Source organism: Chiloscyllium plagiosum, unplaced genomic scaffold (assembly GCF_037043375.1).
Source record: "Chiloscyllium plagiosum isolate Xiang-an unplaced genomic scaffold, Cpla_swu_hap1 HiC_scaffold_21, whole genome shotgun sequence".
NCBI classification, from domain to species: domain Eukaryota; kingdom Metazoa; phylum Chordata; class Chondrichthyes; order Orectolobiformes; family Hemiscylliidae; genus Chiloscyllium; species Chiloscyllium plagiosum.
In genome coordinates, this window is record NW_028270159.1 from 47,110,313 (window position 1) to 47,129,905 (window position 19,593).

Here is a 19,593-nt window from a genome sequence, read left to right on the forward strand (position 1 = left end):
GAAGGATATTTGCTTAACTTCCTATGAAATAAAGAATGGAATAGACTGTATTACCTCCAATTATTGCTTTTAGATAGACTGGGGAGCTAATAGGTGTTACACATAGGAAGAACTAGATTGAATGTTGGGTGACATCATTTCCAGACAACAGTTGACCCAACAGGATAAATTGGTGGTGAGGTGAATGTATAATGGACTAAGTTCTTTTTGGGTCAGAGCTCACAAAGAACAGACAGTTATAAGTCATGGCCAATGTAGTTTCTCTGAATATTTATAATGGACACAGAGATAAAAGTTTGAAGAAGAGTTTTTCCACATTTTATTGAGTAAAAACTGTACTAATCACACAACATATTGTACACCAGCATTTGTTTCCTTCCAGTCCAGCATTTTTCACACTTTCCCATGCTACCCCCACCAGCTAAATGTCACTGCACAATAAGGTAGATCTGAAACTAGTTAATCACATACCAAGTTCCAAACAGTCAAGAAATGGCTCGTTGAAAAAGGCAACATACATACAAGGTTATTTTTAATTTTAAAACTGGATAGGACAGCAAATGTACTGAGAAAAGGATGGTGGGAAAAATTTTAATACAAACCTTCAAAAGGGAAGGTTACATACACAAAGCAGTAAATTTCAGGGACATGAGGGAGAACAGTACAAAACCGAGACTAATCAAAATTGTTCCATGAAAGACCTGGTGCAGACTTGATGTGTCAAATGGTCTCCTGCGTTGTATTATTCTATGAAATACCATAAAACACAACTCAACAAAAGGAAGGGGCAGGAATAAAGACTTACTGTTCTCTTCCCGATGACCAATCCAGCGAAAGAGCAAGGCATTCTAGGCCTATGCTAACACTGCACATTGGCTCCAAGGAGCAGCTGTTTTTCTACTGAAAGAAAATATTATACTGAGCCATAAATAATTCTGTTTTAATACCTAACTCCAGCTGTCATTCTCACCTCTTCCTTGATGACATCAAACTCATGATTGAGATAAAAGTCCACAAGTGTCAATTTGAGGCTTGACAGTAATTATTTACAACTTGTCAACTGAAGGAAGAATTAGAGGCAATACCATGCTTGCCCTTGCCAAATATCCATAAATTATTCCTATTTCAGGATGGAGAAGTGGGGGTGACGAATGAAGACTAATTGAAACTGCAATTATATAAAGCAGCATTGTATAAACCCATTTAAACCTCAAATCTTAGCCATTAACAACAGTAATTTTGCAAGAACTTCACAAAAGTGAATGTGCAAGGAGGTTTGCACACATTGCATCCAGAAATATGATTTTCTACTTTGTTGCGTCCATACATCTATCTGACAAAAGTATATTGAGCTGTCAGACTCAAGATGCAAGTCTATCAGAAACAGCAGTTATTGTGGGAACAATTTGAAGCAACAGCTCCACAATATACTTCTACGTTACACTGGCTCCAAAACAATTTTTTAAAAAACTTTTGTTATTTCAAATTAAGTCATTATATAAACTCAGTTGTATAAAATGATTTAAAATCTATGCCCTCAACAAAAGCAAACAATAAGACTATAACCTGCTTCTATTTTAAAAAAACAATCATGAGGGGCACATAGCCAAAGGTTTTTTTTTCGCAATAAGGGAGTCCAAAACTAGATGGTATAGGTTTAAGGTTAAAAGGGAAAGACTTAAAGACCAGAGGGCAACTTTTCCACATGGAGGGTGGTGCATGAATGGAATGAGCTGCCAAAAGGAAGTCACAGAGGTGGATATAATTATAGCATTTAAAAAGGCATCTGGATGGGCATGAATAGGAATGGCTTAGATGAACAGAGGCCAAATGCTGGCAAATGGACCAGGTCAGATTGGATGTCTGGTCAGCATGGATGAGTTGAACCAAAGGCCTGTTTCCGTACTGTATGACTACGTAAAACAATATAATTAATCCCAACGGCAGCATGTTAAATTTATGCCTCCAACTCAAACTGGTCAAAAAAATGGAAACAAGTCCATATCACAATAGTACAAAAATCAAGCAAAAAAAAAAAAACAGCTTTAAATATTAAGCTTCAACCAATATAACCTTCTGAAGCATTTCTGGCATTACAGACATTATCACGACCAGCTTATTATTCTTCCAGCTGGAGAACTCAGGTCAGATAGTATCTGAAAGAAAGCAAGTTCGCATTTCACTTTGATGACCTTTCATCAGAACTCAGGATTTCAACATAAATTGCCTATTTCTCTAATGCAAAACTTTGATAACTGCTTCAACCTCTTTTTCCACAACTAACAATACATCGTGGGGTGAACTGGAGACAGTGGCCACATCCCAGCAGACGTTAAATTCAGTTAAAGCATTACCTAAAATGTATTGAGATGCATATTCTACCAATACAGAGGAACCTCTATTATCGGGCAAGATCGCAAAGTACCAATGCTTGGCTTAACGATGTTACCCAGCATTCGCTTATCCGGCATTCGATTAACCGAACAAAACACTCCCTGCCTGCATACTTCAGATAATAGAGGTTACTCTGCAAATGCAATATAAATGTAAAAGATGATTAGCATCTCAAAAGTTTCCTTAATAACCCTATAGAACAATGAATCCACATACCTCACATTGTGTCAAACTACGCAGTTCCAGACTTCCCTCAGCATTCGCAATGCCAAGAATAGGATGCCCTGCCACTGGTATATGACACCTACAGTCAAAATAGCTTTAGATTAGATTCCAAACATCAAGCATTCATTTCACTGAGAGAAAACGGTTTTTTAAAGTTTAAGTCAACAAATTCCAAACGTTTAAAGGACGTTACTGCCTGAAGTGGTAGATACAACATACAGCTCAATATTAAACTTGCAGATTACAAAAATCTCAGGTTAGGTCTGTAGTCTGTGGAGAGTTAGCCAGCAGTAGGAAAATACAATTGACTAGCGTCACGGAGGTTCCAGTCATGACTGCTACAAACTGACTCTTACAAATGTCAATTCTACGCATGACATTCCTTTGCTTAACCTAACTGATCTCTCCAACAAGATCCTGGTCATCACGTTGGGAAGACTGAAGCTACCAATGCTTCATGCGGCCAACTGTCCGAGATTGAACAAGACTGCTTGCAATCTTGTGAACTTCCAACATGTTATCCATAAGATCACCTAATTTTAGATTAGTGACACTACTTTGCCTCTACCTCAACTCATACCAACATACAAATGAGATGGACCAGCCTACTTGGCCTTAAGAGCCTGCTCTGCCACTAAATAAATGGTTGACCTGATTATCCCATATTCCCACAACCTAATTCTAAAAAACTCTCATCAACACAACACCAAGAATTTATTTAACAACCTTAAAGAGACACGGATTCTGGAAGTCATTTTTTTCAAAGTTGTGTAAGCAAAGACTCAAGATCGCCTGAGAGAAAACAATTTCTCATCTTTGAATGCTAGTTCTCAATCCTGTGGAAGAGGTAATGTCTTCTAGACATGCAGCTGGTCAATACTACTCAGGATCACGTTTATCAAGTTACCCACTAAACTCCAATGGATGCTTTCCTCAAGACAACCTGTCCATTCCAGATATCAGTCTGGTAAACCTTATTTTAAACTGTTTCCAACACATTTACATCCTTCCTTAAATAAGCTCTTTCTTCGATGTACCACACGGAGTGCTGTACTCTCAGAGGTGATGTCTTTTGGATGTGACATTACAGGCCAAATGGGTCAACATAAAAGATCCCAATATAGAAGCAAAATTATCCTATGCTCTAGCCAATATTTAATGCTTCATTTACAATTAGATCACCAAACTTAGATGATGGTAATTATTGTATGGTCATTTGAGACTTGTTTGTATGCTGGCTGCTGCATTTCCTATATTTCAAAAATTCTGACTGTAAAACAATTAGTGCGAAAATAGGGAGGTGATGGCTTTGTATTATCACCACTAGACTGTTAATGCTGAATCTCAGGTAACGTCCTGGAGACTAAGGTTCAAATCCCACCACAGCAGATAGTGGATTTTACATTCAATAAAAATCTGGAATTAAGAATCTAATGACAACCATGAATCTATTGTTGGTAGTCAGAAAATCACATCTATTTTACCAACATCCTTTAGGGAAGGAAAATGCCATCCTTACTTGGTCTAGCCTACATGTGAATCCACAATCACATAATATGGTTGACCTTGAACTGCCCTCTGGGTAATTAAGGATGGGCAATAAATGCCAGCCTAGCCAGCAACACCCTCACTGCATGGATGAACATTTTTTTTAAAAAAAGCACGAAGTAAATAAGGCCTTACTGTGTAATGTCATTTTACAGAAAATTGGGGTTGACCATTTGACACTTCAATGCATGCTTTTCCATTCAATGTGATCAAGGCTGATTATCCAACTCCGTCACCCGTTCCTGCTTTCTTTCCATACCCTTTGATCCCTTAACAACAATAATACAAAATAATAACTACTGTCTTATTCTTGAAAACATTGTTTTGGCATCAACCCCTTTCTGTAGCAGAATCCCACAGCCTCACCACTGCCTGGGTAAAGACATTTTTCCTAATTACAGTCCTAAATGGCCTACTCCATGTCCTTCGACTCTTGGTTCTGTATTTCAGTCATTAGGAGCATCCTTCCGACATTTACTTTGTTTCACTTTAAGGTCACTAATAAAATTGTGACAACATCTTTAACATTAGGAGTTTCAGTTTAACATTATGCCCTACATACATCCTGTACTACCTGCTCAAGACATCTCATGTTTCTGCGCCCAGTCCTTCTTCTCCGCTCCTGTCACTGTCCTCAGCCCTTTCTCGCCACTGACACTACCTCCCCTTCCCTGCTTCACCCAACCCAAAGAATTCCCTTTCCTGTCCTTTCAAGGTTTTGAGAATTTTTTTGACTCTCCAGTAGCCATTTCTGCTAGCTCCCATTCGGAACAGTCTTTGGCTCCACTTAGTGGCAGACGGTAGTCAATGGAGGCAGTTGCACCCTGCAGTGACTAGTCCTGTCACTAGATGGGGCAGGATCAATTAAAATTCAGACAAATTTAATTCTAACATTTGTACACAACAATTACATTTATATTGTATTCTTTCTAATATTTTAGAATTGTTTCATAGGTTATTTATGAATGTAGACATTTAAGCACATACACCATTTCAACTTAAAAGTTTCTTTTGCAGCCAAAGGTCCGGAAGTACCACACTCATTGAGTGATTTATTTTGCAATTTCTTTTCCAGCTGGAAACATGCAGTACAGCATGTACAATTGCATATTTCGAGCAGTACAATTCAATCAATCAGAGCAAAGAAACAATCTATCCTATCCATACCTTACATATGCTTCCTTCTTTTTCTTAACCAAACCCTCAATTTCTTTAGTCACCCAGCATTCCCTATACCTACCAGTTTTTCATTTCACCCTGACAGGAATATACTTTCTCTGTATTCTTATCTCATTTCTGAAGGCTTTCCATTTTCCAGCTGTCCCTTTATGTGCGAACATCTGCCCCCAATCAGCTTTTGAAAGTTCTTGCCTGATACCATCAAAATTGGCCTTTCTCCAATTTAGAACTTCAACTTTTAGATCTGATCTATCCTTTTCCAACATTATTTTAAAACTAATAGAATTATGATCGCTGGCCCCAAAGTACTCCCCCACTGATACCTCAGTCACCTGCTGTGCCTTATTTCTCAAGAGTAGGTCAGGTTTTGCATCTTCAAGTAGGTACATCCACATACTGAATCAGAAAATTGTCTTGTAAACACTTAAATTCCTCCCCGTCTAAACCCTTAATAATATGGCAAACCCAGTCTATGTTTGTAAAGTTAAAATCCCCTACCATAAGCACCCTATTATTCTTACAGATATAAGACCATAAGACATAGGAGCGGAAGTAAAGCCATTCGGCCCATCGAGTCCACTCCGCTATTCAATCATGGCTGATGGGCATTTCAACTCCACTTACCCGCATTCTCCCCGTAGCCCTTAATTCCTTGTGAAATCAAGAATTTATCAATTTCTGCCTTGAAGACATTTAGCGTCCCAGCCTCCACTGCACTCTGTGGCAATGAATTCCACAGGCCCACCACTCTCTGGCTGAAGAAATGTCTCCGCATTTCTGTTCTGAATTTACCCCCTCTAATTCTAAGGCTGTGTCCACGGGTCCTAGTCTCCTCGCCTAACGGAAACAATTTCCTAGCGTCCACCCTTTCCAAGCCATATATTATCTTGTAAGTTTCTATTAGATCTCCCCTTAATCTTCTAAACTCCAATGAATACAATCCCAGGATCCTCAGCCGTTCCTCATATGTTAGAACTACCATTCCAGGGATCATCCGTGTGAATCTCCGCTGGACACGCTCCAGTGCCAGTATGTCCATCCTGAGGCGTGGGGACCAAAACTGGACACAGTACTCCAAATGGGGCCTCCTTACAAGTTTATTTCTCAATTTCCCTCTGACTATTAGGGGGTCTATAATACAATCCCAATAAGGTGATCATCCCTTTCTCATTTATCAGTTCCATCCAAATAACTTCTCTGGATGTATTTCCAGGAATATCCTCCCTCAGCACAGCTGTAATGCTATCCCTTATCAAAAATGCCACTTCCCCCTCCTCTCTTGCCTCCCTTTCTACCCTTGCTATAGCATTTGTATCCTGGAACATTAAGCTGCCAGTCCTGCCCATCCCTAAGCCATGTTTCTGTAATTGCTATTGAGGATCTAAAATTTGAATTTAGGTAACAATTATATGTAGATTTTTATTTACTCAAAATGGTTTCTCGATTTAAAAGAATACTATAAAATGGCCCGTGAACCTGTACTGCTGGTTTGCAGAACTAAGCTGAAATTCAAAGATAAGAGGACAATAGAGTTTTCTAAAGCAGAATACTGACACAATAATTGACCATTTGAACTAACCTTGAACCAGTACATTTACAATTTACATAAATAAGATATCTTTTAGCATAGAATAACATTGGATTAGCCTGTCTTCAATCATGTCACCGTACTACAGTTGATTGGACCTTTCTTGTAATTAAGAACCCTTTTCCAGAAAATATCATTGGATTAACTTGCTGTAAATCATGTCACCTTATTATATGATAGGTCTTTCTTATAATTAAGGCTGTACTATTTCTTAAAAACAAATAATAATGTTAATTTTCAAATGTAATTGCGCAACTTCACCACGGAACACAGAAGCTTCAATCTCTGTGTTGCTGAATAGAATTACATCAAGATAGCTTAATTTAATAAGCTAATGACCTTTGCTTTTTGAATAGACCGCATTTGTCGATTCTTTTGACCGATCTCAAACCAAGAGACCCCTCTTGAAGAGTTGTAGATCTTCACTATGATATGCCAGTCCCATGTTCCTAACCATGCCCAAAGTTAGGTCAACTTTTTCACACAGAGGGTGGTACGTGCATGGAATGAGCTACCATAGGAAGTGGAGGAGGCTGGTACAATTGCAACATTTAAGAGGCATTTGAATGGGTATATGAACATGAAGGGTTTGGAGGGATATGGGCTGGGTGCTGGCAGGTGGGACTAGATTGGGTTGGGATATCTGGTCGGCATGGACGGGTTGGACCGAAGGACCTGTTTCCATGCTGTACATCTCTATGACTCTATAAATCTATAAACTTAACATCAATTTCTAAAGACAACCACAGTTCATGTGAATCTGTGATTCTTAGGAGTGCAACTACAAGTCTCGATGTCCGTTACCATCTGTCACAAAAAATCCAAAAACCAACAACTTATTCGAGACAACACTTCTAATGTGCATCTTATCCAAATCCCCATACTTCAGAGCCTGAACTGTGAGAAGAAGCAAGCTGTTTGGCCCTGGTGGCGTTTCAGAGATGAACTTCTGATCCAACTGTCTATTGTCATCTCCACTGCAACTGAGTGCTACCAAAAAATAATTCAACTTTAATAATGGACTACCCAACGCGTGAAACTCTTCATGCTTACCATTTGAGATCTAATACTGCTGGCATTTCAATCCTCTGTATCTCTGTTAGTGGAGAATAGTGCTGATCCTCATTGAAACAGTAAAGATAAAGACGCCCATGTCTCAAATGGGGCTCATTGCTGTCAGAGTCTCCTGCACCCTAAAAAAAACCCACAAATTAAACAAGTTAAACACAAAACTGCTAAGCATGCTAAGTTCAAGGGGAGTCTTTGAGTTAAAGTTTTTGAATTAAATATTTTAACTGTAACAGGAATCACACCTGAACCACAGCCTACTCTCGACAATCATCACGACAGATGAATTATACACAGATCAGTTTGTGAATTGCTGAAATTAAGATGTTTAATTTTCAGAGCTTCGGAATTATCAGGACAATTGGAGTATTCCTACTTCTGTCCCACTGAGTGCAGCAGTTATGAAATAAAACAAAAGCCTTCTAATCTGCATTCATCAGTTCTAAGAAGGAAGTCCTAGTACATTAAACATTTAAAAAATAGTTAGTCTTATAAGTTATCAACACATTGAGACACCATTTTGAAGTACGGCTATAATACTGCTCACCTTACTTAAGGATGCAAATGCACTGGAAGCATTTCAGAGGTTTACTTGACTAATACCTGAATGGGTGGTTTGCCTCAAGGAATGGTCGTCAGTCTAGATTTGCATCCACAGGAGTTTAGAGAAGTAACAGATGACTTGATTGAAATAAATATTTGCTGGTGTTTTGAAAGGTTCCATGTGAAAAGAATGCTTCCTTTTGTGGGCAAATACAGAATAGTATGTCACTATTAAAATAAAGGGTTGACAATTTTAGACAGAGTTAAAAGGAGAATTTTTTTTCTCAGCATTAAGAAATTGTGGAACTCTTTCTCAAGGCTGTGAAGTGGAGTCCTTCAAACGTTTAAGGCAGAGATACATAGATTCTTGATAAGCCAACAGGTGAAAAGTAAAATCAGGGCTAAGCAGAAACAGAGTAAATCAGATCAGCCATGATCGTACTGAATGGCGGACTGGACTCAAGGGGCTGACTAGTTTAATCTTTCTCCTATCTTTGCTGCTTGAATCAAGGTCTCTTACGAATGGCACTATACCTTCTCATTGGGATTCTTCAGTTGATAAGTGCCACAAGTCAGTACATTGTGCCATGTTTCAATGGGGCACCACTCTACAGCATCTGCACTATACTCTGTATCCACCACCTGCAGGGTTCGAGCTGTGCATCGAGCCTCCATGTCATTCATTCATTCCAAAACCTGGTGCGATCATTCAGAAGAAATGCAGCATCTAACAAAGAAAGTTGACAATTAACGTCAATTTAGATGGATAAAATTCACTAACAAAAACCATTTAATTGTTTAGCAAGGAAGTAGTTCCAAACTTATGCAAAAAGCATTATACAGATTTGAAATAGCATCATAATGAAAATACGTAACTTAAAATATTGATTTTGATATATTACAAAGTACAGACGTACCATCTGCAGCGCAAAGTGCAGAAATAGACAAATAGGTTTCATTTAAGCAACCTACAGCATCGTCAACAGAACTTATTCCTTTCTCCCTAATCTATCTTATCTACTTTCACTGCATAGACCATACAACATAGAACATTACAGCACAGGCTCTTTGGCCCTTGATGCTGCACAATCGTTTATCCTAAGATAAAACTAATCTACATACCCCTCATTTTATTAATCATCCATGTGCCTATCATGTACAAACCAATCTGAAACACTCAGCAACACTCCCTAGGACCTTACCATTAAATGTATAAGTCCTGCTAAGATTTGCTTTCCCAAAATGCAGAACCTCACATTTATCTGAATTAAATTCCATCTGCCACTTCTCAGCCCATTGGCCCATCTGGTCAAGATCCTGTTGTAATCTGAGGTAACCCTCTTCACTGTCCACTACACCTCCAATTTTGGTGTCATCTGCAAACTTACTAACTGCACCTCTTATGCTCGCAACCAAATCATTTATGTAAATGACAAAAAAAAATAGAGGGCCCAGCACCGATCCTTGTGGCACTCCTCTGGTCACAGGCCTCCAGTCTGAATAACAACCCTCCACCACCACCCTGTCTTCTACCTTAGACCTTGTCTATTTATGCCCCTCAATTTTGTAAACCTCTATAAGGTCACCCTTCAGCCTCCGACGTTCCAGGAAAACAGCCCCAGCCTGTTCAGCCTCTCCCTGTAGCTCAAATCCTCCAACCCTGGCAACATTCTTGGAAATCTTTTCTGAACCCTTTCAAGTTTCACAACATCTTTCTGATAGGAAGGAGACCAGAATTGCACGCAATATTCCAACAGTGGCCTAACCAATGTCCTGTACAGCCGCAACATGACCTCCTAACTCCTGTACTCAATACTCTGACCAATAAAGGAAAGCATACCAAACACCACCTTCACTATCCTATCTATCTCTATGACTATGACTCCGGCCTGAATGTTTGAAAACTGGTTGTTAACCCTATTGAATTACTTTTTTTTTACAAAGTTTTTAACATATGACCCCCACAACTGCCAAAGCCACCACAAAGGCCAAAAACTTGAGATCTCTTGATATAGCATTTATTTTTCTCAACAGCCATGACCATGAAAACTAAATTTTAAATATGTAAAACCAACATTAGGTAGTGAATTGCACCTGTGACCTTATGTTTATTTAGCACTGGCTAAAAAAAGCTCCCATTTCTGCAACTTCAAGGACTGAGGCCAGACAAAATCTCCAAGTCTAAAGCTTCATCTATTCACTCCAAAATGATGCTCCCTTAACCCCATTCAAAATACCAACGACAGTACCAGATGCGTTGCTTTTTCAGCACTATTTGCCAAAACTCAGCCAAACCAACAAAAAAGGTGAGGAATTTCAAACTTAAATTGAAACCATTGCAAAGAGGTTGCCACATGCACTTTAGAACATTTCAAAGTTATTTTGCTGGAAGATGGTCTTTTTTAAAATTCATAATGTTCCCACATCAAATCAGTGCAGTGGGTTTCCACTGATTTGTGGGGACTTCAAGGAATCTCTTGAAATTAAACTTTATATACACACACAAAAACAAAGTCACAGGGATACTAATTAGAAGTTGCTAAATATTAAAAATATTAGATGCATTAAAACATTGCAGGTCATGCAGTGAAACTGGTAAACAGTCATGCACTTTAAATTATTCTGTTATTTAAAACAACAAAGACTTTCATTTCTCTAGACTATTGTATGACCTCAGGAACTCCTAAAGAACTTTCCAGCTAATTAACATTACAACGCATACATTAAAAATAGTCTATAACAAGGTTATTAAAATTGTTACGATGCAGAACACCTCTGCTAATTATAACTAAAACACCTAGATAAGCTTGCCCCGTCTCAATCTGCTAAACGAAAGAATGAAAGAAACCCCTGATGTCCAATGCTTAAAGAAAAATACCCAATTCTAACAGTAAACACTAAACAAAAACTACTAATAAACCCAAGTCCCCTTTTTCTTAACAAATCACTGATGCCAACTCAAAGTGCTGCTCTAATAACAATTTTTGAACATTAATCTCAATGCCCAGTCTCTTATACTGTCTTCTTTCTGGTCCTCCCAAATCTGCTCTCTTCTCCCTGGGCATTGTTTATAAATAAAAATACTCGCAGTAAAAACAAACAAACAGTCTTGTTACTCTTTAAATACTCTTCGGAGAGATTTCTTTGAGCTCACTGAGAACCCTTTCAGATGGGGTGCTCTCATGTTTGATGGGCAGTTAGTTCCAACTAATTTTCAAAATTGCCTTCCTTTTTATACTCCCAAGACTCTCATTGGTCTCATGTTAGCAATAGAATTAAATTCAAATGGTTTTTGGTATCCTGGGCATAATTTAAATTAATTGCTTACATTCAAATCCTGTTGCCTTAACATCAAAACAATCCCAAGCTGATTGTTACACATTATCAATTCTCAGCGCTCCCTACACCTATTAGCAAGTCAGTTCAGCTCTCTCAAAGTGACCATACACTCTTTCAACTTGGTAAGAAAATATACACTGGATAAAAGCAAATTACTGTGGATGCTGGAATCTGAAACCAAAAGAGGAAATGCTGGAAAATCTCAACAGGTCTGGCAGCATCTGTAAGGAGAGAAAAGACGATGTTTCGAGTCTAACTGACCCTTTGTCAAAGCTGAAAATATACACGCTAGTTTCAAATCTATTTGTAATAACTCATTTTCAGCTATATTCATAATTTAATCAAACTACTTGAATATTTAAATGTAAAACACTGAGTTTTCAAATACTGCCGAATTGCTCAACTTCATGGAAGAATTCATACTTGGTAAATGACAAATTAATCGGGTGGAAACTTGAATAAAACAAAATTCATCACTTCTGGGGGGAAAAAAAAGTCCAAATTTGAGTATAATTTGTCCTTCAAACAGAAATCCCATCTTACCTGACTGCATTTAGGCCTCGCAATTTCAATCTCACCAAGCTGGATGAAGTTTATTTACTCAACACCCTCCACAGAGAAATGGTCTACCTTCCAAAAAGCAACAGATTTCCACTATATCCAGAAATTTCCCCAACCTAAAATTCCTCCGCATTACCAGAGAGGAAGCGGCAGTGTTAATAACAATCCAGAACCCCAGGCCAAAATTCTGGAGACATAGGTTTGAATCCCACACAGGCAGGTGGTGATCTCTGAATTCAATAACAGCTGGCCTAACATCAACCATGTAATCAATGCCAACTGCCAGGAAAAACCTGGCTTATTCATGTTTTTTAGGAAATGAAATCTCCCATCTTCGCCTGATTTGACCAACATGCAAATCCAGACCCACAGCAATGATGTTGACTCTAAACTGGCCTCTGGGAAATTAAGGGTAATGTTAGGTCTGCCAGCTACATGCTCATCCTGTGAACAAATAGCAAAAAATGTCTACTAGACACTTCTGAATCCAACTTCTCCAGAAAACCAGAGTGTCTGTCTCAGTATTTGAGGCTGGAAAGCTTAATAATGAGTTTAGTCAGTAGTAGTTTAATTGTTACTCAAGAATTTGACTAAGGTTTTAATTATCTTAACTTTCCTGGTAACTATTAACAGAAATAGAATCCTGCAAATATTCAAACTTTAAGGGTTCTTTTTGTTGGGAGGATTCCAAATGCAGGGAAATTGCTCATTGGAATAGTCAATTATCAGGCAATTTGTACAAGGCTGGGATTTCGCATAGTCATTGGAGTTGTGCATCTGGGACCATCACCTCAGCAGAATATCCAAGCAACAATGTTTTGCTGCAGTTTTTTTTTGTCTCCCTGCAATTCTTGGAATCGTATTTGAAATGAGTGAGCAAGATGTGATAAATTGGACAAGTGAGCAGTTGGGATAAGTTGGAGAGGTATTTAATAAGGTTCAACAGCAAGAACGGAAGTTATGCAATTACCTGAAAGTTAAACTAGGTTTTATGCTACTTAAGGAGGTAAAAACAATGACTGCAGATGCTGGAAACCAGATTCTGGATTTGTGGTGCTGGAAGTGCACAGCAGTTCAGGCAGCATCACTGACGTTTCGGGCAAAAGCCCTTCATCAGGAATAAAGGCAGAGAGCCTGAAGCGTAGAGAGATAAGCTAGAGGAGGGTGGGGGTGGGGAGAAAGTAGCATAGAGTACGATGGGTGAGTGGAGGAGGGGATGAAGGTGATAGGTCAGGGAGGAGAGGGTGGAGTGGATAGGTGGAACAGCAGATAGCCAGGCAGGACAAGTTCTGACACGTCATGGGGACAGTGCTGAGCTGGAAGTTTGGAACTAGGGTGAGGTTGGGGGGGGGGGGGGGGGGGGGGGGGGGGAGGGGAAATGAGGAAACTGTTGAAGTCCACATTGATACCCTGGGGTTGAAGTGTTCCGAGGCGGAAGATGAGGCGTTCTTCCTCCAGACGTCTGGTGGTGAGGGAGCAGCGGTGAAGGAGGCTCAGGACCTCCATGTCCTCGGCAGAGTGGGAGGGGGAGTTGAAATGTTGGGCCATGGGGCACTGTGGTTGATTGGTGCGGGTGTCCCAGAGATGTTCCCGAAAGCGCTCTGCTAGGAGGCGCCCAGTCTCCCCAATGTAGAGGAGACCGCATCGGGAGCAATGGATACAATAAATGATATTAGTGGATGTGCAGGTAAAACTTTGATGGATGTGGAAGGCTCCTTTAGGGCCTTGGATAGAGGTGAGGGAGGAGACGTGGGCGCAGGTTTTACAGTTCCTGCGGTGGCAGGGGAAGATGCCAGGATGGGAGGGTGGATTGTAGGGGGGCGTGGACCTGACCAGGTAGTCACGGAGGGAACGGTCTTTGCGGAAGGCGGAAAGGGATGGGGAGGGAAATATATCCCTGGTGATGGGGTCTGTTTGGAGGTGGCGGAAATGTCGGTGGGTGATTTGGTTTATGCGAAGGTTAGTAGGGTGGAAGGTGAGCACCAGGGGCGTTCTGTCCTTGTTACGGTTGGAGGGGTGGGATCTGAGGGTGGATGTGCAGGATGTGAACGAGATGCTTTGGAGGGTATCTTTAACCACGTGGGAAGGGAACTTGCGGTCTCTAAAGAAGGAGGCCATCTGGTGTGTTCTGTGGTGGAACTGGTCCTCCTGGGAGCAGATGCGGCGGAGGAATTGGGAATATGGAATGGCATTTTCGCAAGAGGACGGGTGAGAAGAGGTGTAATCCAGGTAGCTGTGGGAGTCGGTGGGTTTGTAAAAAATGTCAGTGTCAAGTCAGTTGTTGTTAATGGAGGTGGAGAGGTCCAGGAAGGGGAGGGAGGTGTCAGAGATGGTCCAGGTAAATTTAAGGTCAGGGTGGAATGTGTTGGCAAAATTGATGAATTGCTCAATCTCCTCGCGGGAGCACGAGGTGGCGCCAATACAGTCATCAATGTAGCGGAGGAAGAGGTGGGGAGTGGTGCCGGTGTAATTACGGAAGATCAACTGTTCTACGTAGCCCACAAAGAGACAGGCATAGCTGGGGCCCATATGTGTGCCCATGGCTACCCCTTTGGTCTGGAGGAAGTGGGAGGATTCGAAGGAGATCTGGAGGTAGTGGGAGGATTCAAAGGAGATCTGGAGGAACTTTAAGATTTTCTGGGTAATACTTCAAACCCAATTCTAGCTGAGATTCCAAGAAGTTTGCAAAGACACTATGGTCTTAAGAGGGTGCATTTTGTCCTTTTTTTTTAAAAAAAAAATGAGGTTTTAAAACATAGGAACAAGCTGTCTATTTGAATCCAAAAAACAGGTTTGAGGCTTTGGGGTTTCTTTTGGTAAAAGTTGGAACAATAGAAGCAGCCTGAACAGAAAGGGGTACGTTACCCCACAAAAAGGATTTTCCATTTTAGTTGTTCAGTAGCAGCTGCTGGGGATTGAAGCTGGATGTAGATACTGTTTTTCTTCTTATTTCCAACCAAACGCTGGGGGTTCTCTTCCTGCTACTAGAATTGCACGTGTGAGAATCTATTTTACTGAATTTGCCTTTTGCCAAAGTTGTGGTTATTGAAAGCTACTATATTGGAACAGTCACTGTTGAGTAATTAAATAATTTATTGTTAACACTGCTGGAAAAGTTAAGTTACTCCAATTTCTTCTTTTGTTGCATTTTAACTAACGTATGAACAAAGTATGTTTTGCTTAACATAGCGTAGTTTGACCAATCAAATTGCAACACCTTATACTTAGCTAGCCAAATAAGTAGGACACACAAACCTGAACAGGCAAATCTTGGTCAAGTAATAAATTGCACATTAAATAGCAGATAAAACAAAAAAAGCTTCAAAATTGGCTCAGCAATCGACTCAGATCTTAGCGATCACCTTCGGTCACAACATCCCTAGAACTCTAAATTATGAATTTCAGTTCCTCTTCGAGGAGCGAACCTGATTCCCAAACAACACAATTTCTTATCAGAGTCTAATGGCGATAAATAACAGAGGGGAGACACAAACACCAAGTAATGCTCACCTCCATCATGAGTGTCTAACCACGAAAACATTGTCACTGCTGAATTTCCTATTGATCAACATCCTGGGGAGGTCACTAGACTAGTAACCTAACTGGGAGAAAGTGAGGACTGCAGATGCTGGAGACCAGAGTTGAAAAGTGTGGTGCTGGAAAAACACAGCAGGCCAGGCAGCACCCGAGAAGCAGGAGAATCGACATGTCGGGCATAAGCCCTTCTTCAGGAAGGGGGCTGGTGTGCCAAGCGGGCACACCAGCCTCATTCCTGAAGGGCTTATGCCCGAAACATCAATTCTCCTGCTCCTCGGATGCTGACTGGCCTGTGTTTTTTCAGCACCACACTTTTCAACTCCAGTAACCTAACTGCACAAGCTGCAAACTCCATATATAATAGAAGACACATGGGTGAAGGAAGACTCCCTAGCTGCCTGTGCTCTTTCCCCAAGGTTTGACACACGACATGCAATTCACACACCAACTTCTGCAAAACAGCACCCGTACCCAATTCCAACCTTCCAGCTCAGCTCCGTCCTCCTGACCTGTCCCATCTATCCATCTTCCCTCTCATCTATCTGCACCGCACCACACCACTCTCCGACTTATCACCTTTATCCTGACCTCGATCTGCCTATTGCACACTCAGCTACCTTCTCCCCCATTTATCTTTCCACCCCAAGGCTCACAGCCTCATTCCTAATGAAGGGCTTTTGCCCAAAACATCGGTTTTCCTGCTCCTTGGATGCTGCCTGACCTGCTGTGCTTTTCCAGCACCACACTCTTGACATTAATTTCCAGCATCTGCAGTATTCATTTTCACCTAAAGCTTATTAAAGCCTGTGCAAGCTAGGTGACCCCTTTGACCCTCTTCACAGGCACGTGAAGTCGAGTCAAAGAGGCCCCGAACAAAGAAAACACACCCCCTTTATACAGATCAGTTGGCAAATGCTTACAAATGCTCTGCCCACTCCGCCACAGTCACATCACTCAAGACAACCCCCCAGCCACGTGTTAACCCAGGTACAAAGATAGGTTGAGATCATCCTCTGAAATAATGCAAATGTAAATGCCCTAATCCTGGGGAATCGTTATGCAGACGATTTAGTGATTCCCCAAGATAATGTAAGTGTGATATGTTGTAGCTTCAGATGTCTATGAAAGCATTTCTGAATGGAAGAGTTAGAATGATAGTTTAATTTGATAATAGTAAGGGGAGTAGCAGCAAATGACTGTCTAAATGGGGTTGGAGTCATCCACATTCCAGAATGTGGAGTCAATGCAGTTTAACCCTTTAATATTACATTAACATCCAAAAAGAGATGTTCAATCTTTTAACATTACACCTGGAAGAGCTCAGTTTAACATCAAAAGAAATTCAAAATCTTTCAACGTGAAACAGTCTACCTGATTAGCCCCATCTACCACTTTAACCATTCATTCCCTCTAACATTGGTGCACTACAATTCTAGTGTGCACAAGTTTAAAAATCACCAGGTTATAGTTCAATGTTTATTTGAAAGTACAAGCTTTCAGAGTGCTGTTCCTTCATCAGGCAGCTAGTGGGACAGGATCATAGGACAATTTATACTACAAGATCAAAGTGTCGTACAACTGATGTGACGTATTAGACAAACCTAGATTACTGTTAAGTCTTTAATCGCTTAATACGGGGGTGCAGGCTTTGATTAATTATTTAAATCCCAGAATTTCTGTCAAGTCACAGCCCCAAGAAAGTACACAAATATGCTGTCATTTTTGTCTCAAAGTGAAAAACAGTCACCTACAATGAGGGACAGACAACAGTGAACTGAGATCAGCATGTACCTTGCAACCTTAAATATCAACATTAAGTGCTGAATAAACAGACATACTACACTAACAAAAAAAAAATCAGACCAACGACAATTCACCTCAAGCAACCATATCCTTTGAAGGTCTTCTTTAAGCCAATCCACTTACACCAGATATCATTTCACTTTCTCTTTCCACTAAGATGTCAAGTGCTCTAAAAGCTCATGATTTCACATAAACCTTTTGGACTAACTTGGTGACTTGAGAGTTCGGACTTTGTCCTCTAAAATGAAAAGATTAAGGAGGCACTGTTATTCCACTATATCCTAGCACAGCTAGCATTTGGAATACTCCCTGAAGACTTTTTTTACACCTTGCCATTATCACCCACATTAACTACTGTCCTTCCTTTCTCATATTAGCACATTCCCAACTTTTTTATGACTCCTTCCATTAACATCTGTATACAAATTCCTTTCACTAACTTCCATACTACCAATTTCTCCTTCATTGGTCTTCCCTCCCCTTCCTATTTCCCCTTTGATATTTATTCTGCCTGCTCTCTCTTTGTCTCCATTTAATTAGAGATTCATTCCTACTGACAACATACAGGTGGAAATCCAGGCCTGCAACAGAGAAAAGAGTGGGAGGTCATGCTGACAAGAACTAGGTTCTGATCAGAATGGATGGGGAAAGAGGGAAAAATGTACTGATTTGCATCAAACGTTGGTTTGCTCCTCAATATGCTCAGCTGTCGACTTTCACCAGCCCTACAATTTCCACCTCTGGCCCCATGAACACCCAACATTAGCAGCCATGGATCAAAACACCTATCACTGTCACCAAAACTTTACAGCCTTAGTGGCGCCTGACTTAGCTCGTTGTCAACGTTAGCCCAGTTTACTCATGGGAACAGTCTTGAGACTTTATTCCTGATGAAGGGCTTTTGCCCAAAACGTCGATTTCGCTGCTCCTCTGATGCTGCCTGAGCTGCTGTGCTCTTCCAGCACCACTAATCCAGAATCTGGTTTCCAGCATCTGCAGTCATCGTTTTTACCTTTTTACGTTTGACTATGTTAAAAGCATTACACAAAAGTTGTCGTCAGCGTGTATGGTGACCAACCAACAGGGTAGACTAAAACTAAAATCATTCGCACAACACTCAAAACATCCAGGACCTGTACAGAACCAGCCTAATCCTTTTAGCAGCCAGGACAAATAAATCCTCCCATTTGAAGGGCTTTACTCCTCTAAAGCGAACTAAAGACGCTTAATTTCCTCAAATTGCATTAATCCCACATAAAGAATCGACCAAGGGCAAGACAGGGACTACAAACCCACCGGCGCTCTCCTCTCCACCAGGTCCCAAAATAAACCACAGATGGGGCACATTCCTGGAGACTGAATCATATAGCATAACCTCCCACAATGTACTCAAAACAACTCTTATGATTTGAATTCCCCGCAGAAATCCCTCGCGGGGACCACCTTGGTCAGTTGGACAGACTGCCCTCGCGCCTGCTTTTCCCCAACCGCCACCAGCACTCACCCTCCTCGCGCGCTCTCCACCTCGTTCACTCGCTTCCGGTTTAAGACAACTTCCTCCCGCCCACACTCCGCCGGTGGGTGATTGACAGCCCTTGTAACCAGTCACGGTGAGGTGACCGGGTTCTTGCCCTCGCCGCCCGCCCTATCGATGACGACGATTGGGGAGGGTTGCGTCGGAAGGGCAGCACGTGACTGCAACCCTTCAACCGCCGCTGGGCGTGAGCTGGTGCTTCACATGGAGCGGGCAATCAACTGGACCATACTCCAGAGGTACCTCAAATATGTTCATATGGCTAGGATTTGGC

The 19,593-nt window shown here is 40.9% G+C and overlaps 1 protein-coding gene across 2 annotated transcripts in view; it reads right to left on the minus strand.

Annotated features, from left to right (window-relative positions):
- The window catches only part of dph7 (diphthamide biosynthesis 7), a 28,845-nt gene extending 9,536 nt beyond the window's left edge, over positions 1-19,309 (minus strand). Inside the window, exons 1-5 of one of the 2 annotated variants that reach the window (XM_043719896.2) lie at positions 19,290-19,309; positions 9,080-9,272; positions 7,988-8,127; positions 2,611-2,698; positions 806-897 (exon numbers count right to left, since the gene is read on the minus strand). In XM_043719896.2, the coding sequence (XP_043575831.2) occupies positions 806-897; positions 2,611-2,698; positions 7,988-8,127; positions 9,080-9,229 (470 nt within the window). In that variant the 5' untranslated portion in view covers positions 9,230-9,272; positions 19,290-19,309. Of the gene's footprint in view, positions 1-805; positions 898-2,610; positions 2,699-7,987; positions 8,128-9,079; positions 9,273-19,228; positions 19,247-19,289 lie in introns of those variants that run through there. The other variant, XM_043719897.2, reaches the window with a different exon arrangement.
- Between the last annotated feature and the right edge of the window lie 284 nt (positions 19,310-19,593).